Source organism: Lucilia cuprina, chromosome 6 (assembly GCF_022045245.1).
Source record: "Lucilia cuprina isolate Lc7/37 chromosome 6, ASM2204524v1, whole genome shotgun sequence".
Classification (NCBI taxonomy): domain Eukaryota; kingdom Metazoa; phylum Arthropoda; class Insecta; order Diptera; family Calliphoridae; genus Lucilia; species Lucilia cuprina.
The window spans coordinates 42,564,303-42,585,969 of NC_060954.1; the positions used below are offsets into that span (position 1 = coordinate 42,564,303).

The 21,667-nt window shown below is 31.3% G+C and overlaps 5 protein-coding genes across 6 annotated transcripts; 1 reads left to right on the forward strand and 4 right to left on the reverse strand.

Moving 5' to 3' along the window:
• Positions 1-232: 232 nt before the first annotated feature.
• Positions 233-3,692, forward strand: LOC111683958 (cyclin-Q). Its single transcript, XM_023446073.2, has 6 exons — positions 233-391; positions 639-850; positions 930-1,074; positions 1,176-1,394; positions 2,961-3,194; positions 3,270-3,692. The coding sequence occupies exons 2-6, from the start codon at positions 768-770 to the stop codon at positions 3,363-3,365; spliced, it is 777 nt and encodes a 258-aa protein (XP_023301841.1). The 5' UTR covers positions 233-391; positions 639-767; the 3' UTR covers positions 3,366-3,692.
• Positions 3,433-8,550, reverse strand: LOC111683949 (U2 snRNP-associated SURP motif-containing protein). The gene is made up of 13 exons (XM_023446058.2): positions 8,490-8,550; positions 8,316-8,432; positions 8,165-8,258; positions 7,720-8,105; positions 7,272-7,661; positions 7,164-7,207; positions 6,777-7,109; positions 5,480-5,722; positions 5,228-5,411; positions 4,908-5,160; positions 4,439-4,839; positions 4,013-4,377; positions 3,433-3,944 (listed from the first exon to the last, which is right to left on the reverse strand). Exons 1-13 carry the CDS (start codon positions 8,493-8,495, stop codon positions 3,836-3,838), a joined length of 2,925 nt encoding a protein of 974 aa, XP_023301826.2. The 5' UTR covers positions 8,496-8,550; the 3' UTR covers positions 3,433-3,835.
• Positions 8,551-9,001: 451 nt separating this feature from the next.
• LOC111683960 (WD repeat-containing protein 35) lies at positions 9,002-14,262 on the reverse strand. The gene is made up of 12 exons (XM_023446076.2): positions 14,182-14,262; positions 13,998-14,109; positions 13,643-13,930; positions 13,433-13,578; positions 12,340-12,499; positions 11,913-12,286; positions 11,667-11,850; positions 11,505-11,608; positions 11,153-11,442; positions 10,160-11,082; positions 9,309-10,095; positions 9,002-9,253 (listed from the first exon to the last, which is right to left on the reverse strand). Exons 1-12 carry the CDS (start codon positions 14,203-14,205, stop codon positions 9,061-9,063), a joined length of 3,585 nt encoding a protein of 1,194 aa, XP_023301844.2. The 5' UTR covers positions 14,206-14,262; the 3' UTR covers positions 9,002-9,060.
• A 2,761-nt stretch (positions 14,263-17,023) lies between these two features.
• LOC111683964 (transcription factor grauzone-like) lies at positions 17,024-19,122 on the reverse strand. The gene is made up of 5 exons (XM_023446079.2): positions 18,916-19,122; positions 18,134-18,855; positions 17,827-18,036; positions 17,391-17,766; positions 17,024-17,324 (listed from the first exon to the last, which is right to left on the reverse strand). The coding sequence occupies exons 1-5, from the start codon at positions 19,024-19,026 to the stop codon at positions 17,094-17,096; spliced, it is 1,650 nt and encodes a 549-aa protein (XP_023301847.2). The 5' UTR covers positions 19,027-19,122; the 3' UTR covers positions 17,024-17,093.
• A 420-nt stretch (positions 19,123-19,542) lies between these two features.
• LOC111683971 (transcription factor grauzone-like) lies at positions 19,543-21,544 on the reverse strand. 2 transcript variants are annotated; one of them, XM_046955522.1, is made up of 5 exons: positions 21,368-21,544; positions 20,561-21,300; positions 20,288-20,497; positions 19,846-20,221; positions 19,543-19,759 (listed from the first exon to the last, which is right to left on the reverse strand). In XM_046955522.1, the coding sequence occupies exons 1-5, from the start codon at positions 21,476-21,478 to the stop codon at positions 19,661-19,663; spliced, it is 1,536 nt and encodes a 511-aa protein (XP_046811478.1). In that variant the 5' UTR covers positions 21,479-21,544; the 3' UTR covers positions 19,543-19,660. The 2 variants fall into 2 exon arrangements, with proteins under 2 accessions (XP_046811478.1, XP_023301856.2); XM_023446088.2 differs by having other exon boundaries at positions 19,543-19,787; positions 21,368-21,542.
• Between the last annotated feature and the right edge of the window lie 123 nt (positions 21,545-21,667).

Below are 21,667 nucleotides of genomic sequence, written 5' to 3' on the forward strand. Positions count from 1 at the left end.
ATAATTTTATTTGAAATAAATAATTTCTAACGACTTTAGAATATTTTTTTTTGTTAATAAATTTTCTGTAAAGCTAGCTTTTTAAAATTTACTGTTATCTTCCGATTTTCAATAATATATATCGCTAATTACCCATCTCTATAATACCCTTAATATGGCAACTCTTTATATTAAACAAGAATATCGACCCTGCTATTAAACAATAAAAAGAAGAAAAATAATAAGAACCGGTATATAAACAAAACAACCCTGTACCGACGTTTCAATACATCTCGTGCATTTGTTTAGTTTACTTGCATTCGAGAAAAATACACAAGTTCTTTTATTGTTAATAATACATACAAACAAATTTCTTCTTTCAATAAAACATTGAACATTTATTAAATAAAATGTAAGTCAAACTTGTTTTCTTTTACACTAAGTACAATGTAAATAAAATGACTTAATTTATGTTCGAAAAATGCTGAAATTAAAAAAAAGATTTCAGTAGAAATACCTAAAAATGTATTACCATAAGTTGATTGACCTGATTTTTTAGTATATAAATTAAATGGGGGGTCACTAAAATATATGTATATATAGCTAAATATCTAGTATAATAAATATTCAAAAATTTCACTTTTAATTCTTTGCCTTAGACTTTGTTGGTATTTTGTATTAATTTCTTGACAAATTAAAAGCAAAACCTCCACGTGTAAGGAAGTTTGACTTCTTTTCGACACCTACTACTCCAAACAAACCAATCGAGACACAACTACTACATAAATATGAAGAACATTGTGGATGTATTGTCTTTGCAAAATCGTGCCCAAGAGAGTAAATTACAAAAAGTCAAACCCACCGACTACAGGTAGTTAATGTTAATTTCTCTTTCGTAGATTCAATTAATAATTAATTTAATTTTTATGTTTTAAAAAAAAAAAACAAAGAAAAATTGACAAACCTGGCGTAGTGGCTCGTTTCTTGTTTGAATGTGCCATTAAATTACAAATTAAACCATTGACATCAGCCAGTGCTGCTATAATTTATCATCGATTCTTTAGAGAAGTCGATACTACAGATTATGATGAATATGTAAGTAAATTTTAATAGCAAATCGTCCACACCATACTAGTCTCCATATGGTACAATTAATTAATACAATACATTTGTTTTTTCCTCCAAAACCATTTTAGCTAATTGCTGCTTCATCCCTTTATTTGGCTGGTAAAATCAAAGATGATCCTGTTAAAATTCGTGATGTTATAAATGTGGCTCACAGTACTCTTAATCGTGGAGCATCTCCTCTAGAGCTGGGCGATGAATATTGGTCAATGCGTGATGCTATTGTTCAGGCAGAATTACTAATAGCTCGCACATTGAAATTTGATTTGAATATTGAACATCCACATAAGGTAAATTTGATTTATAAATGAAATAGATAAAAGTTATCGATATTTAAAACAAATATAGAAAATTAATCGATAAAAGATTAGGGTTTTATAGTTAAAACGAAAAGTCGACTTACTGACTTTTTGCTTTTTATGAAAATTTGTTTTCTCAACTTTTTGTATTTAGTTAAAAGTCGACTTTTCGACTTCTTACATTTAATGAAAAGTAGATTTATCGACTTTTTTTATTTAATTAAATTTCGGCTTTTAGTATTTTATAAATAGTCGACTTTTCGAATTTTCGGCTTTTTGCATTTTATGCAAAGTCGATTTTTCGACATTTTTCATTTAGTTAAAAGTCGACATTAGTATTTTATAAATTGTCGACTTTCGACTTTTTTTGACTATTTCTTTTTTACTTTTTTGAGTTTTTCCAACTATTTTTAAGTTTTTGACTTTTTTTCCACTTTTTAAAATTTTCAACTTTTTTTACTTTTTCTACTATTTTCGACTTTCCGACTTTTATTTACAAAGTCGACTTTTTGACTTTTTTCATAGACTATAGTAGGGTTCTATAAATCGACTTTCGAATAATCGAACAATCGACTTTTTGTCGAAAAAAGTCGAAGTCGACTATTTTGTTCCAAAAAAGTCGATAACTCGACTATCGTCTGCGAAAAAAATCGAAAAGTCGAATTTGTTAATAAAAGTCGAAAAAGGTCGATAAGTCGACTATTTATAAAATACTTATAGTCGAAAAGTCGACTTTTCGTTTCAACTTTTTTCGAACAAAATAGTAGACATTTTTGACTATTTTCAACTTCTTTCGACTATTTTTTTAGTTTTTTTTCGAATTTTTCCGACTATTTTTGATTTTTTTCCACTTTTTTAAAATTTTCGACTATATTTGGATTGTTCTAATATTTCCGAGTTTTTGACTTCTTCGACCTTTTAAGACATTTCAACTTTCTTGAGTTACCAACTTTTTTCGAACAAAATAGTCGACTTTTTTGACTATTTTCAACTTCTTTCGACTATTTTTTGAGTTTTTTCGAATTTTTCCGACTATTTTTGATTTTTTTCCACTTTTTCAAAATTTTCGACTATATTTGGATTTTTTCTAATATTTCCGAGTTTTTGACTTCTTCGACTTTTGAAGACATTTCAACTTTCTTCGACTAATCGACTTTTATTTACAAAGCTGACTCTTTTCATAGACGAAAGTCTAGTTATCGACTTTTTTGGAACAAAATAGTCGACTTCGACTTTTTTCGACAAAAAGTCGATTGTTCGATTATTCGAAAGTCGATTTACAAGAGTTATTAATATTTATCGATATTTTTCTATAAGAATAGAAATCTCAATAGTTATCGACATTTTTCTTTGAATTAAGAAAAATTGTCTAATTATCCGTATTTTATATAAAAGTTATCGATAATTTCCAATATTTTGCTGAAATAATAAAAGTTACCAAAAACTATCGGTTTTTCCCTCAAAGGAAAAGTTATCAATAAAAATTATTGTATATAGAGATAACGATAAAAATTATCAAAAGATATTGAAAATTTAGCTTTCCAATTCATTTTACAGTTCTTACTCTACTATATGAAAACATTACAAGACTGGTTGGGCAGCAATGTCTGGTCATCAGTGCCCATAGCTAAAACAGCAGCATCATTTCTACAAGATTTTCATCATTCAGACAAAATACTTAATCACAAACCAACACACATTGCCATTTGCTGTCTATCGTTGGCCCTACAAACCTACGGTGTACAAGTGCCACTAACCGATGAATCTGATGATGCCTCTATGTGGTATACAGTAAGTTTGAAAGCAAAGACATAAAATGAATTAATTAAATAATAAAAAAAAACTTAAATTCTTTTCTCGCTGCAGCCATTTGTTTCGGACATAAGCAAGGATAAACACTGGGAAATAATTGAAGACATTATTGAGGTCTATAAACAGGAAACCGAAATCAATACAATTTAAAACGAAAAATCTAATGATTGTTGTTTAAACAAGTTTTTTTTCGAATGCAGTTGTTGTGATATGTGGTAAAAACAAAAAACAAACTAATGGCGAATTATTTAAAGGAAAATGTTAAAAATATGAGTTGAAACCGTATTAACTAATTTCTTTTTAAATACACATAATTATCTTAAACACCATGTTACATTTATTTTCCACTTTCCTGCTAGATTAGTTAAGAGTATTATTTGAAATTGTACAACAAATTTTAACATGATCGTCTTATTTATAATTTTTTTTATATAAAACTACACGAATAAAAATATTTAAGTTATCTTTTTTTTTAAATATTTTGTATTGATTTTATTCTTGAATAAATTTTGAAAAATAAAACACACAATATTGTGTTTTAACTTAAAATCTACAATATATTCCATAATTGTTGATGATTGACTTTTAATTAAGTTGCTGGGAAAAAGAATTGTGAAAATCTAATGCTTATGTTTGTGTTTATGTTTTTCACTGCGTCCACTGCCACTAGAATATGAATCACGTTCTAATTCACGTTTAGAAGAACGGGAATAACCGCTGGAAGGTGATCTAATAAGAAAGGGAAGAAATTAATTTATGTTTTATGGGGGACAAAAAACGCTTTCAATAAAAACAACCTTTTCGATCTTGAGGAAGAAGAATGTGGACTATCATAACGTGTGGATTTAGATGCATAGGCAGTTCTTTCTAGCGGATGGGGTGGTGAAGAGGAAAGACTGCGCGAACGATGACGCTTGCTGTATTTAGTACTGTCACGACTGCTTGAAGTGGGCGAACGCTCACGGCGACTACTGCTACTTTTGTACGGTGACACGGAACGTTTTCGTGTTGTACGTGCCGGACTGGAACGAGCACTACTGCTGAAATGTTGATTAGGTGAAGGTGAACGTTTGCGATGACGTATTTTTTTAGGACTATCAGGACTTGAATCCTTATTGTGCATATAATTTAAGGGAGAATCCATGGTTTCGGTTAAAGAATCCTTCGAAAATATGAAAACAAATGTTTTTATGAGCGTTCAATGTCACCTCTATTACACTTACCTTTTTCATTAAACGCTTGCGATAATGTTCCACTTGTTCGGCAACAGTTAAGCCCGATTTAACTTCTATATCACCTGCTTCTAAAGCATCTTGATATTGCATAGTTTTTACCTCAATTTCACGTAATTTTTTACGTTTTATTTCATCAAAACTAAGATTATTATCATTATCATCATCATCGTCTTCATCGCTAGAATGAGCATAAAACTTAGGAGCTTCGGGTGCGTCTAGAGTATCCCATTTGCTAGTGGTAACAGCTTGAGCTTCTACTTGTTCTGGATCAATAGTTTCCCATTTTGAGGGTATAAAAGCTCGTGATTTAGACGATTGTTTACTACCGCCCATCTCACCAGAATCATGTAAGTCTTTTTCCAAAGGCACGCCATCGATATCATCATCCACTATTAATAAATTAATTTAAAAAAAATATTTTGTAAAATCTTATAAAAATTAAAAAACAAATTCCTACATGGTACACCATCTATATCATCATTATAATCAGCATCACAACTAACATCTTGACTACGATGTGGTGTAGATTTTTTGGTATCGGGTAGACCACGCATAAGAACACCTTTTAATAAAGCAGCGCCATCCAAGGGTACACCATCTAAATCCTCATCATCCTTTTCGTCGCCAGACATAGGGGCACCATCTATATCCTCTTCTTCCTCCAACTCTTTGACTTCTTCCTGAGGCGGTGGTGTAGCTGGCGCCTGATTCTATAAATTATAATTTTCTTATATTTCAAACTACTGTTACTACTAACCATCGTCATCATCTTTTTACCTGTTTTCCCAAAAATATCAAACGCAATTGTGCCAAAAACTCTTTCGAATACACCGCCCAATCATCCCAGGCTTTTAAAACATTTAAAACACGAGTTTTAAAACCCTCCGCTTTAAGGCGACTTTCAATATTATTAAAGAATGTGTGTAAATTTTCGAAAATTTCCAATAAATGTTTTTCAATTCTACAAACGAACGGGAACAAAATATTAAAGATCTTAATCTTCTCTAATGTATTATTAAGTGTACTTACGCTTTTCTATAAAAGGAAACATTTGATACTTTAACAGTACAGTTGTTTAGTATATCTGATATCAGATATAAACGTGCAATTTTCCGAGAAGGCAATGTTCCAGGATTGGCCAAAGATTCAGCAATACATTCGCATATTTCATCGGCTGCATCGGCGTGTTCAATGCAAAAGATCATGGCATCACCAATTTTAGTACGTTCGGGGGTTAAATAATGTATAAGATCTTCCAAACGATCACGTTGCCTGCGATGGAATAAGGTTTTTAACAGAAAATTTTAATGAAAAATTTTAATTCCTCGAAAAATTATCAGAAATAAGCTCGAATTAGAACTGAACTAAAAATTAACGAGAACTAAAGCAGAGCCGAACAATAATTCAATAAAAATGAATCAGAACTGAACTAGAACTGAACTAGAACTAAATTAGAAATGAACTAGAACTGAACTAGAACTGAACTAGAACTGAACTAAAACTGAACTCGAACTGAATTAGAAATGAACTAGAACTGAAATATAACTGAATTAGAACTGAACTAAAACTGAATTAGAAATAAACTAGAAATGAACTATAACTGAACTAGAACTGAATTAAACTGAATTAAACTGAATTAGAAATGAACTAGAACTGAACTAGAACTAGAACAGAACTAAAACTGAACTCGAACTGAATTAGAAATGAACTAGAACTAGAACTGAACTAAAACAGAATTAGAACTGAACTAGAACTGATTAAGAACTGAACTAGAACTGAACTAGAACTGAACTCGAACTAAATTAGAAATGAACTAGAACTGAACTCGAACTAAATTAGAAATGAACTAGAACTGAACTAGAACTGAACTAGAACTGAACTAGAACTGAACTAGAACTGAACTAGAACTGAACTAGAACAGAACTAGAACTGAACTAGAACTGAACTGAACTAGAACTGAACTAGAACAGAACAAGAACTGAACTAGAACTGAACTAGAACTGAACTAGAACTGAGCTAGAACAGAACTAGAACTGAACTAGAACTGAACTAGAACTGAACTAGAACTGAACTAGAACTGAACTAGAACTGAACTAGAACTGAACTAGAACTGAACTAGAACTGAACTAGAACTGAACTAGAACTGAATTAGAACTGAACTAGAACTGAACTAGAACTGAACTAGAACTGAACTAGAACTGAACTAGAACTAGAACTGAACTGAACTAAAACTAAACTAGAACTGAACTACAAGCGACGACAAAAAATATTCTCTATTCTCTCTTTCTTTCATAAACAATCCACTTTTATGGAAAACTCAACTTACGCGGTAGACAATGCTCCTTTATGCGACTCTGGCGCATCTGGATCTATAACCAAATCATCTGACATTCCCTGAGTATAAAAGTTTGCCACCGGAGGTTTCCAAATGGGACCATCTTTAAACATGCGAAATTCTTTTTCACTCCATTCATTAGGCGTATCGCCCTGTAGCAAAGAAAATAACTTCCAACGATAGTAAATATGAGCCGGACTCTCATTGTCGAAAAGAAATGAGAAGAGAGGATTTTCAATTTCACGACTCATTATTAAAGCCTCAAACATAGGACCTTCGCGTATAACAAACTCTATCATGCGATGTATAATATGTAAAACAGATCTAGAACAAAAGGATTAATCCACAATATAAAGCATAGAAAAACAATCCACTTACTTCTCAGTTGGTATAATAACTTTAACCACAGACTTCTTTAAAACCTTTAAAAAATAAATTGTTAATGTTAGAATCGATTTACAACATAATTGTATATTATTATTTTACCTTTTCCATATTTTCTTTCTCTTCCTCTGTAGTATACTCTTTGTAGTTCTTTTTGGGTACATTGGGTAGTTCACTGGGCGGTGGTTGAGCATTGAATGGTAAACCAGAGGGTGGTGGTGGCATAGTTAATTCCAGTAGAGGTGGTGGTATAAAGATTGGCTGATTGAGTATTGGAACCGCTTTGCCCCAACCCAAACGCATAACATAACCCATTATAAAACGACCGTTCAGCGTTTTTAAAGCTCTCTCCGCATCTTTGCGACTCATATAGGCCACAAATCCACAATTACGTTCTCTCATTTTTTCCTCCTCTGAGCGAGGCCACATTATTTTAATGCTGGCCAAGGGTCCATAGCGACCAAAGATCTCCATTAATTGTTGTTCAGATATCTTTAAAGCAAAAATAAAAATTAAATTTTCATTATAATTTCAATCCAATAATTCTCACCTTTGGGCATAAATTAGCCAAATATAAATTAGTGGTATTTGGATCGCCTGTATCATGAGAACCCGTACGCTCTTCAGTCTGATGATTGTGGTGATGTTCAGCTATCGCCTGTGAGGGTTGTGCGCTAGGTTGGCTAACCGCTGCTTGTGCCATATGTTTATATTTATGACGTTCTTCACGTTCCTCTTGAATTTGACGCAACTCCTCTTTGAAAAGTTCCAAATTACTTTTCTTCTTCTCTTGGCTTTTCTTCTTTAGATTAATGGAGTCCTTTTTAAGATCAGAAGCCAACATTTTGGCATATTCTTGAGCTTTTTCGGCAGCTGATTTATCTTCCAACTTTGAGGATGGTTTATACAATTTACCCTTCTCCCGGCTATCTTCCTCTGTAAAAATATAAGTTTCGATAAGCTTTCTAACTTTATACCTTATTGCTCAAACTTACTTCTTGAGCCGGCATCATAGGTACCGGCTTTCACCCAAATTTTAGAGGATGCCGATGGTGTGTCTTGAAATGTTTCCACAAACTCTTTGAATACCTATTGTAAATAAATTTAATACAATTTCCTTAAAATACTTAACAAAAAACTAGTTACATGTGCTGCAGCCGCTTCATCATCTTTTTTCTTTTGCTCCTCTATTTCTTTTTTGGACAATTGCCGCTTTCCCATAGTACCCACGGCAAAGGCTTCCAATTTCTTTTCACTTATGCGCTAAAATACAAATTTATAAGTTTATATGTATTTAGTATATATTTTTAAGACATTTACCTTCATATTTTCTATTCTTATTGCAATTTTTTCATATTTTTCTTATTTTTTCTAAAATATTGTGTTTTTTCTTCTGCACACTTAAAAAGCAAAAAAAGTAATCAGCTGTAAACAAAAAAATGCAATAAAACAGAGTTGTTTTAAATATATTGTAAAGCAAAGTTGCCAGATTTATGTCAAAACTGAAAAAATGCAAAGTATTTTCGATCAAATTTCAGTTACAAATTACGCATTTAAATATAAAATTTAATATGTCATACTGTGTATCTATCTATCTATCTATCTATCTATCTATCTATCTATCTATCTATCTATCTATCTATCTATCTATCTATCCATCTATCTATCTATCCATCTATCTATCTATCTATCTATCTATCTATCTATCTATCTATCTATCTATCTATCTATTTATCTATCTATCTATCTATCTATCTATCTATCTATCTATCTATCTATCTATCTATCTATCTACCTATTTATTTATCCCCCTAATTATTTACATACATAGATTTTATTTACATAAATAGTGAGACCATTTTATTCAAATTTATTTCTAAAAATATATATTTTACACTTCCAAAGTCATTGATAAGATCAAACTATGACACAGTGGACAGGTTCGATGACGAGTTATTTCCATGGGCGAGGCACAGTGCTGACATGTTCCACAAATCCAAATATTAGCAGTCGGTTGGGTTACAGGTTTTCCCGATGATATACAGGGTGGAAAACGGGCACCACAAGCATTACAAGCTGGTAAACTTAAACAAAAATAATTAAAAATTTATATTAAAAAATTTTACTTCTACAACTTACCAATCCGCCACAGCATTTGTACAGGAATAACAGGTTATGAAATCCACCTTATCATCTATGGGTTCGTTTTTCGAAAAAATATTTACTGCCAACTCTTCGTATTCTCTCTGGCTCTTCTCTGGTAAATTATTTAATGATTCCAGTTTGATAAAGGCCTTAGAGCAAGTTCCAAAAGATCTATCAGCACAACTGGCTAAAGCTAAAAGACTATAAATATCTTCAGCGTTAAGAACATCTTCGTATTCTCTCAAGCGTAAAGCCGTTATAACAGCACTGTGTACAATGCCAAAGCGTAACTGCCGCTGAGCCAATAACATAAAATGATATGCTTCGGCACAATGCCAAATGCGTTCTATAGCAGCCGAATCCTCTGAAGCCAGTTTATCCATTATACTTATGCGATCAATATTGTAGGCTGGGCTTTCAGCTGAACTAGCAGCTAGACTTTTTAAATGTTGTTCAGCTAAGAGGCCAGCTAAAACGTACAATTTTTTAATACGTAATAAATTCGAATGTTTTTCAATTTCACGTTCCGCTAGTTTGTTCATGAGACGTGCAGCGTCTAAATAGCGTCCGGCCTTCTTTTGTAATTCAATAGCTTCGGGTAAACGACCATCTTTTAAGAGTTGGGCAGCATGTTTACTTAGCAAAACACTAACTTGAGGCATTTTAAATTTCTGTGCCAACTCCACCGCTTGGCCCCATTGTCTAAGGTTAACACAAGTGTTGACCGCAGACTTGGGATCACCCAGCTTTAAATAAGCATTAACAGCTTCAGAACACATGCCTTATTAAAAATAAATACAATTTTATAAAATCTTTTTGTTTAGAATAAAAGAGGAGCAACTTACCAACTGAGGCCAGCATTTCTGCTATCTTCGAAAGCAATGGACTTTTTTCCGGCAATTTATCTATGCACTTTTCTAACTCTTCGAATTGTTCCAAGTGATACAACGATTCCATAAGACCTTCGATATCATGAGATTTATCATAGTACTCCTTGGCACTTTCCCAAGATCTAAGACTGGCAAAATGATGACCTATTTGACGCCAAGCCGTTTCCATTTGTTGATCCGATATGCCAGACCCCATTCTATACAACTGTACAACACGAAACCAATCACACAAAGTTATGCGCAAATTTATGGCCAAATCTCGACGATCACCATCGATATACAATTTTTCCGCTTCCTCAAACTCACCGTAGAAAGCGGCAATTTCCGCTTTCTGCAACATTTCCGAGGGTATTGTGCGCAAACGTTTTACCAACTGAATGCCCTGATAATTCGAACATCTTACAAAAGCATTTTCTGCTATATCTAGCTCTAACTTCTTTAAAGCTGCTTCAGCCAATAGACGCCATAAACGAGGATGTGGATTATCTTCTATAAATTGTTTGGCATCTTCAAGGCCAACATGTTGCAGTAAATCATCTGTATCCCTTAAAGACTTGACCTTCAATTGCAATATGTGACTAAGAGAATTTTGCGATTCCTCGCCACTTATAATATCATCCAGCAAGACGCTGGTGATTTCTAAATCTTCAAAAGTGCAAATATAACCTGAACAAGCAATAGGCTCTTCAGGATCATTACCCCTAAAGATGTACATGCGTGTTTTTTCCATTAGAGCCAACAGCAGGGGATTGTCTTTAGCCCAGCATATGGCCCAAACATCTTTACGTTCCACACGACTAAAATTCAATTGAGTTTCACGATTATCATCCAAATCCAAAAGAGTCATAACACCATTAGAGTCAATCAAAGCAGCTCGTCTAATTGGAATATGTGTAAAAAGTATTAATGTTGGGAAAGGTTTATAATAAACCTGCCAGTCTAACTTACGAGGAATTACAATTGATGGACATTTTAATAATTTTACTGCCAATTTTATGACGATTTCTAAGCGCCACATTTGGTATGCTATACTCATTTATAAGACCCGATTCTCTAGCTACTAGCAAAATTTTCTCCGATACAGCTAGACTGCATATCAAATCCGTATTAATTTCAGCATTATCTTGACTTGTTCTTGAAACCACCAAATCCTTAGCTAAATCTATACCAGTAGGTGTATCATCGATATGAAAACGTTTCTCTTTGCGTGATTTAACATTGTGCAATTGGGAGGCACTCTAAAAGTTTAAAACTATTAGTTATTTTAGTTCTTTAACGTACAAAATACCAACTATCTCACCTTGGGTGTATGATAATGCCATAATAAAATTTCATCTTTAGAGGCTATAGCTACATAGTTGGAATTAATGCCAATAAAATTGGGACATACTTCTGTATATTTAGCTTTAAAATAAGAAAATCATTTAAAATGAAATGTATACAACCTTTAGGTTCAACTTACAATCCACAGTAGTACCAATCGAATTACACAATAACAATTGATATAATTTATCATCGGCATTTTTACGCTCTAAAGATGTTAAAGCCAGATCCTTAATATTGCCACTAATGCACTCTACCGCTAAAACACAATGTTCATTACAGGCAGCCATGGCCAAACAAGTCTCAACTTCTTTAAGAAAACTCTTCAACAAGAAAGCAAATAATATTAATAATAAATTCCTAAGATACCTTGCTTAATACCCACCTGATTAGAGCTAGTATTCCAAAATGTTATTAGATTAAGATTATTCGTTTTGCCATTACTACGTTCGCTTAGAAATACCACCGTCTTTTCAAAATAACACCAACGATAATCGGGTCGTATATTGGCAAAATATATAAACGAATCGACGGCCATGGCTATGCGTAAAGATTTACCCTCCCATGAGATGGATGTTATTTGATTGCCGGGCACTTTAAGGGTACGATATAAATGTCCATACGGTGAATAGAAACTAACTTGATTAAGTTCTTTTGTATTTGATACTTCGTCGAGTCGACCACATATCGCTAGCACAGAACCATCATGATTCCACTTAGCATCGGTTATATGCATGTGAGTGTTTAAAATTGTGGGTGCTAAAATACATTTTGAAAAGGTTTATAACTAAAACAAGTTCCCATAAACTTACCTTCATCGTTTTCATCGATCATTATTTGAACTTTTCCCGATTCATAACATATTGCTAAAACAGGACGATTTGGAGGAGATTTTCCACTAAACCAACTTAAGGCCGTAACACTATTGTGACGATTGACATTAAGGGCCACACATTGTATGTTTAGTTTCATCTAAAAAGGGACGAATAAAAAATTTCTTTATAAATGAAAACTATATATATAGTCAAGTAGAATCGAAGAGACTCCGTTTTGACCGGACCACTCCACTCGTCAGATGTTGTATTTGTAGTATTAGATCCAGCCCGTAGCTGTAAGAAATCTGAGGATATCATTAAGCCTTAACACAGATATCTAGCTAAGGTTAGATATGAAGTAATTGCCAAGGAAGCGGTTTCTCTTTACGGCCAGAGCAGGGCATTCACAGAGGAGATGGAAGACTGTTTCTTCCTTTTCCCTGTCCCTGCAACTGCGACAGTGATCATTGAAAGGGAGCCCAAGCCGACTTGTGTATCTGCCTATTACCCAGTGTCCTGTTATTACTGCTATCAGCCTCGATATGTCCCGCCTACTACGGTTTATAAGGTGTGTTGTGCGTTTCTCATTGAAGGAGGGCCACAGTAACTTGGCCCCTTTACATGTGTCTAGGTTATTCCACCTATTTTCAGCTTTTTTGAAGAAAGAATCTGAGGATATTGCTCTTGATATAACTTAACTGAAACGGCGTTGGAGATATCAAGAGCAGATCCCGTTTTTGCAAGCTCGTCTGCCTGTTCATTACCGTAGTAGTTCCTATGCGCAGGGACCCAAACAAGGGTAATGTCAGACAGCCGACCCAGTATTGACAGATCCTTCTTGCATTGTCTAACTAATAAGGAAGTAGTAGTATAGTGAGAGAAGTGCCGCTTGACTATCGACAAAAATTCCTATATTGATTCCTATATATACAGAGAGGTTACTCTGTAATTCGATTTGAAAGTAAAAATTTTCGAATATGTTTTTTAATACCTTGTGTTTCGAAAGCTTTTTTCTTTCGTATCGAAATCTGGGAGTAACCCCCAGAACAGTAAAATCGTTTTATATAAATAATTAAATAAACTTAATTACCGCAAAATTTCCTTGATTATCATATAAATGACATTCTCCATTGGCCAAGCTAAAGAGAAGTAAACGATTGTCAGGACTCCATTGAACGCCACTTAAATGAGTATTTTTTAATTCTTTACCCCAAATGCGATTACCATCAACAGAGCCTAAATCAAAAGATAAATCCTTCAAATTAAACTAAACTTTTATTAGGAACATACAATTACTTACCCACTATAATTGCACCATCTTCATAAACAATACATATTTTTGAACCATCCGAAGTCCAGTGCATACCATTGACTGTTGATTTTTTACGATCATTTGTCATTTCTTCATACCAAGAACCTTTATACAACATCCAAACCATTATAACGCCATCCACATCGGATGAGGTTAATTTCTGTTGAGCATCATTCCATACCACAACTTTGACGGCATCCTTATGACCATCCAATGTTTGATTCATAGATAAATTTGAGACAGCCGCTAAACCTCCTTTATTTTGACCATTAGAAGCTATAGACAAATAGACATCAATAAAATAACAAAAATTGTATGACTAACCAATTGTGTATATATGTACCTTGTTCCAGCTTTAATACTTTTAACAAACCATCTGTACCTGCTACCGCTATATAACCTTGTTCTTTATTCCAGGATATACAGTTCAATTTTACATTATTTGGTATTGCAATCTGTTAAATGGAGAAATTATTATTATATTATAAACAATTTATAATTAATTATAATTTAAATTTGTTATTTACCTTTTTGCTTAAGTAAACAAACATTTTAATTTAGAAATTAATATATATTTTTTTAAATTTTCTTTAAAATGTTTCTTTAATTTTGAGTTTTTATGGTTTAATGGCTTGAAGATCTTTTTTTGTTTTATTTTTTATTGAGAAAACTCGTTTCCATGGTAATGTGTATGTATTGTTTGTGGTCTTCATGTAGGCCATTTCTTTTTTAACCAGTACTAATCACACAAGTGGCTTTTTGTTTACCTCTATTTGTTGTTTTTGTTTTGTACAACCTGTTGCGTGTGTTTTGACCAAAACAAAACATTTGTTTGTATATACTACATATCAATGTACAAATATATACAGTGAATCAATTAAGTAATTTGCCTATGTAATATTTTATAAATTTTAAGAAAAAACTTTATCTGAACAATTATTCTTAGCAAAATAAAGCAATTTGTTTGTGGAATTTTTTAAAAAATATCTTTTATTTTAATTTTCTATCATAAAAAGTAAAATCGTTATATTAATTAACGAGATTTTTGATAAAATGTGAACGTATTGTTAATTTTTTGGGCCAATAAAGTATTTTGCTTTTTTAGGTTTTTCGTTAATTTTTTTAATATTGCTGCATTATTTTATTAAATTTGATATTTTTATTACTCCTATATATTAGAATAACATTTTTTAGATATTTTAGTAGTGGAACGACTCAATTTGGACATTTCTTAACCGATTTATTATCCTATATACCTATCAGAATTTATCAATATTTGACTTAACATGAAATCTATCGTTTCTTTCATTAAATTTCGAAAATAATAAGTAATTTTGAATTGGATACATGATATATTAGATAATCAATGTATTTGGATCTAGAAAAAATGTTTTGTGAGGTATAAATCTATATATTATAACAAAAATAATCCGGGTTTTTGGTCATTTTGTATTGATAAACAAAAACTACATTACGGAAACTCCATCTATTTAGGGAGTATTGTGTTAATTTTATTTAGAATTGTATAATATTGATTCTTATTAAATAAATTTAACACTAAGTACCATCCTAGCCACTCTAAATATGAGGACATCACCTTATAGAACTATAAAATGCTAAAATCTTGATTTTCAAACTCATATTTTAAATTCTTTATTTTATGAATAAGATACAGTAGGCGTATTTGGATCTGGATAGTTATTCTTGATTTGGGTTCTAAATATATATAACACTAAGTACCATCCTAGCCACTCTAAGTATGAGGACATCACCATATAGAACCTTAAAATGCTAAAATCTTGATTTTCAAACTCATATTTTAAATTCTTTATTTTATGAATAAAATACAGTAGGCGTATTTGGATCTGGATAGTTTTTCTTGATTTGGGTTCTAAATATATATAAGTGTATGTATTAGGTGAAAAATATTGCTTTTGTTGACGTTACGGTATGATAACCACCTCTATTTTAAAATATCTAAATTAGGTATTTTTCTGTACTACACGACAGTTCACTTTACATTGGTTCTAAGCAACCTAAGGTCTGTTTAGAGGTCTAAATTTAAACATAGTGTTCCTCCTAGTTCGTATATAGATTTTGAAAAAGATAAATCAATAAACAAATAGTTTTCCTTGAATACAAGTCGCCTCCCTTTGGCAGTTAAATATTTTGAAAGAGCACTCAGTGCCTTTTTTCTAATAATTCTTTGGATCATTTCATCTATTACTATATTTTATATTTTTTAATGTTATTGATTAACACTTGTTCTAGAAATCTAAAACGCAATTGAAAAATACTTAACAAAAATACAATACTAAAATAATTTGAAACCCCCAATGAAATTAACCGGAATTCTCAATATGCAAAATACTTTATTGACATGCAAATTCTGATGATAAATAATAAAATGCAACAAATGCACCAAAATTTGTATTTTAATATTTTTTCTAATTTTTCCCATTTTACACAAAATTCGAAAAATTCGAAAAAACAGGTAAAAATTAAATATATGTTTTCCAATTAATAATAGAGATATTAATTAGAAAACATATATTTAATTTTTACCTGTTTTTTTTTTCGAATTTTGTTTCTTTTTTATAAAACATGCATTGTTTTGATAACAAACAGTAACAGCAACACTGAAAAGTTTAATCTGTACTCAAAAACATCTCAGGGTATTAACATCAGAATCAGTTTACTTTTAGATTAACTAATCTGATTATTAATTAACATTTGATTGCTAACTCAAAAACCCGCACTTATTCGAACTGATTATGTCATCCATTATAGATTGATAACGAACTGCCACAATATTTTCATACTGCTATTTGTTAAAATAACGGTACATTAATTTATTATTAACAAATTCATTCCAAATATGAACTATTTTTTCTGTGCATTATGTATTTATTATTTTTTGTAAATAAAACTTATTGCGAATTATTTATTTATTGAGTTTATTAATTCGCTCTGATTATGTCATTCACTATAAATTGATAACAAACAGTCGCAATATACAGCTGATTGTTAAAATAACGGTACTTTAATACAAAATTTTATTGTGCTATATTTGGCAATTCGGTATCTTAAATATCCTTCACCTATAAGTTAGTTTTTTTACAATTATAAATATTTAAAGCTTAAATAATAAACAAAATTTCCCCATTCCGCCTCCCCCGTGGAACCGCCCCTGTATGGTGATCATTTAATATATAAATTATAGACAAAATTTCAATCAAATTCCTAGACATATTTCAGTACTAATGAATGTTATGAAGTTAACACTCATCTGCCTTTTATGTAGGAGTGATGGAAAGCAGGAAAGCAGGGAAGCCTTAAGTATTTCTAGTTGTTATCTAAAGTTAAACCTTCAAATGCGATACTATTGTCGATTTAAATTTTTATTACAAAATTTATTTAGGTTTATTTTGTTTCTTCATTATAAATGTATGGTATTATTTAATTTCGTCAGTGTTTCATCATGTTGATTTAAAGGATTTTTATTATTTATTAACTTCTGAGCACTGCCACGTTTATTTTTGCGCCAATCTTCCCACTCTACGGGATGTTGTTTCTTTTTATGAGAATGCATATTTGCATTTGAATTGAAAGTTCTTGTACAAAAAGGACATTTATACAAAGTTTCGCCAGTATGCTGAGTTAAGTGTTCCTGAAATTATAATAAAATAGTAAATATATTAAAAAAAAACAAATATTGATGGTTGCATTTACTAACTCTTAAAGAAATAGCTTTCTTAAATGTTTTATCACATTGTTCGCACTGAAATACTGTATTCGAATGAGCATAACGTTTATGATTCGTTAAAGCTCGTCGATTTTTGCATTGCTTAGGGCACTCATCACACTTGTAAATTATTCCCTCAGGATTGTGTCTTGTTAAATGTTGTTTTAGATTATCATTATCCTTAAGCCAACTGTCACAATCTGGATAAGGACATTTAACTCGTGGACCACTGTCTTCATAGTGTAAACGTACATGCTTTTCATACGACTTTTTATCTCTAATTTCTTTAGCACATACCGGACAAATGTTAATCTCCCGTTTATGTTTCATGCTAGTGTGTATAGTTAATAAATATGTACTGGCAAATCTATAATAATTGTATAAATTAATTAAAAAAATAATTTTAGATTTAGTGCAATCAAATTACGTTTTTTTATTTGGACATATATTGCAAACGTATTTCCATTGTTCCTTGGGTATGTGTGATGGTTTATGCAGTTCCAATAGATTTCTGCGGGCAAATTTTTTTGGGCAATTATCACAAGGGTAAATTAGTTCTTCTTTGCTGGCATGATAACTTTTATTATGATTTCGTAAGCCACAAACTGTGGTAAATGACTTACTGCATTCTTCGCACCTTGACACAGAGAAAAACTTGTTTTACAAATATATCCGATTATGTAACAGTGGTTTTTATAAAATAATAGCATTATCACAACTTTTGTCCAACTTACCTAAAACAATTTGGATTTTCATGTTTTAAAGCATGTTGAGCTACAAAAAAACGCTTAGAAAATTTTTTATCACAACACATTATGTACGGTCTCACTTTTGGATGAACATTTCTAAAATGTTGCACAATATCGGCAAATGTTGTACCAACAAAAACACATAAGTTACAACCCATAGGTATATGTTTCTTTATCATTTCTTCTGTATGTACGGGATCTAAACGTTGTACCGTTCTCTTTTTCTTTACATTATCTTTGAGCTTTTCCAAATTTCTTTGACGTTTACAGCATGTTTTTCTTTTTATTGTGATATCATCATGCTGTTTATTATCTTTATCATTTTCCGAATCTTCCTCATCCAATGAAGATTCGTGTTGGCTCGAACTATAGGGTTCATAGTCATTATCAGTTTCACAGTCGTCATCATTGGATTCATAATTAATATTTACATCGTTTGTATCATTTTCTTCCAATGGATTTTTTATATGATTGTCTGTTCCAATATCATTGTTATCTAAATTGTTTATTGTTTCTTCCTCTTCTTTACAGTCTTCTTCTAGTTTAATTGGACTAGAGCAGAGTACTTCAATCTTAATACTAGATATTGCATTATGCTCATATTCTTTGTGGGCTTTCTCTGCTGTTTGATAAAATATATGAAAGTCTTCTATTTTATGCCAACAATCTGAACAAATTTCTCTTGTTAAAATATTATTAGGTTGAGGCTGTAATGTATTCCAAATATATCTTTGTGATCATAATATTAAATATTAATTGTTACTTACTTTAAACCATAGATATTTTTCTATAATTTCAGCTATTTTAAGTTGTTGGCCTACATCTTCAAATATATTTATATTGTTTGGATTTTCCAATAAACATACACAACATAACATGATGCACTGTTTACTTAATTAAATAGTTTTATCAAAAATTATAATTATTTCTTATTTTTTTACAATTTGTTGGGTTTTTCTTCTTTTTAGTAAATAACTTTGGCATTCACTTTAGATTGTTAACAAACAGCTGTGTTATTTTCTATAAATATGGCAACTTTTTTCTAACGGTACTTTAAAAATGTTAATTTTTGTTTGTATAAATATTTCATGCATATTTTTGTTTTCAGTAGAAATTTGTAACCGATTATGGAAATAAATATATTAAATTATGCAGCCCCTTAAATTTTCGTAAGTACACAACGTTATCTAATTATTTTCACAAAGTAAATTTATAATAAATTAAAAAGAAAACTTGTATAACTGATCCTGAGTTGTTCCACAAAGTTACCCTGTGATTGTTCTCTAAAATTTCGTGCTAAGAGACTAGTCCATAGACTAGACAACTGACTAGTCAAAATACCAGACTATACAAAAGATAAAGATTGTCCCTTAATATGTTTCATTCTAATAAAATTAAACTAGAAGTATTTTTTATTAAAATTATATTTTTAAATGTTAACTCACACATAAAATTAGAACATTTTACTTATTTCCAAAATATTTTCACTAGGATTACCCATTTTTTGTCTTCTTAACGCCTCCCATTCCAGAGGATGTTGTTTCTTTTTATGAGAATGCATATTAGCATTCGAATTAAAGGTTCTAGTGCAAAATGGACAATTATACAAAACTTCACCAGTATGTTGAGTCATATGTTCCTAAAATTAAAACAATCAATTCTTTATCTTAAACAAAAATACGTATTAATACGTTTACCTTTAGTGTTATTGCTCTCTTAAATGTTTTATCACAATGTTCACATTTAAAAACTTCTTTTGTATGTACATAAACTTTATGGCTAGATAAAGCCCTACGATTTGGACATATTTTATCACACAGAGGACATTTGTAGATTTGATCGTCGGTATTGTGTCTTCGCAAATGTACTTTTAAATTATCTTCATCCTTTAGCCAACTATCACAATTTGGTACGGGACATTTTAATCTCGGTCCACTGCCCTCATAATGTTCTCGGACGTGTTTTTCGAAAGACTTTTTATCTTTTATTTCTTTGGCACAAACATTACAAATGTTCTTTTCTCTTTTGTGCAATTTATTATCATGTATATTTAACAAATATGCACTTGCAAAGCTGAAAGAGATTATTTTGTTTAAGTAATGATGTATTGATAATGGCATTTATGTAATTATATCTTACGCTTTTGAGGTAGGACATTTGTTGCAAAAGAAATTCCATTCTTCACGCGGTATATGAGATGGTTTATGTAATTGCAGCAAATGCTGGCGGGCAAACTTCTGTGGACATAAATCGCAGGCAAATGTAAGCTCCTCATCTGGAGCATGATATTTTAAATTATGCTTTTGCATGCCACCAGTTGTTGTAAAGGATTTATTACATAGCTCACAACTTAAAGAGATTAAAATGTATAAATATAAGTTTGTTTTCTTTTAGAATATAATAATAAATTACCTAAAACAATCAGGATTTTCATGAGTCATGGCATGTTGGGCCACATAAAAACGTTTTGTAAATGTTTTGTCACAACATGTTATGTAAGCTCTTACATTGGGATGATCTGTTTTAAAATGAGCCACAATATCACCAAATGTCTTACCCACAAAAACACATAAATTACAGCCCATTGGTATATGCTTCTTGATCATTTCCTCAGTGTGTAAAGGATCTAAACGATTAAAAATAGGTTTTTTTCTTTTGGGTTCAGTATTATTTTCCTCTGATTTCTTCTCTAGTTTCTTGCGTTTACATCTTTTTGGTTTATTTTCAATTTTAACTTTTTCACCATTTGCTGTATTTTTATTTGTATTCCTCCTCTTTGTTTTGCTAGGTTGATACTCTTCCGATGTTGTACTATCATTGCCATCACCATCCTCATTAACTATCTCCTCATCACTATCATTATGTTCATTATCCGCCAAGGGATTCTTTATTGTGTCCGTGTGATCAATGTTAATTTCGATTTCTACTTGCAAATCTTTATCTACATTTATATAGCCCTCCTCTATATCAATATCTTCTTGTTTTATACTATTTGTAACCAAATAATTATCTTCCTCTTTAATAATGGCCAAATCTTGTTGAACACTTTGAAACTCTTTATGGGTTTTTTCAATAGTTTGGTAGAAGTCATGGAAATCATCTATTTTACCCCAACATATGGAGCAAATGTGTGATGTTAGTAGGTCTTCGTGCTAGAGTTGGAAAAATAATTATTTTTTCTTTAATCAAATGATGTTTACATTTCACTAGATATTCTACCTTAAACCAAAAATGTTTGGTTATAACTTCAGCAATATTCAATTGTTTGCCCATATCATCGGAAATACCCATTGTATCGTGGGTTTCCAAAAGGCAAACACAACACAGCATATTTATATTTAATAAAACTATTTTTTTTTACAGAAATGTTAATTTAAGTAAATATTGTTGTTCATTAGGGGGGATCATGTTTAAGTAGGAAAATATAAATATAACTGTACTAAAAGTTTAGTTCGTTTAATGAAAATGTTATTTAAAATGTTAAATTTCATAATATGTATGTATATATGTATGTATCTG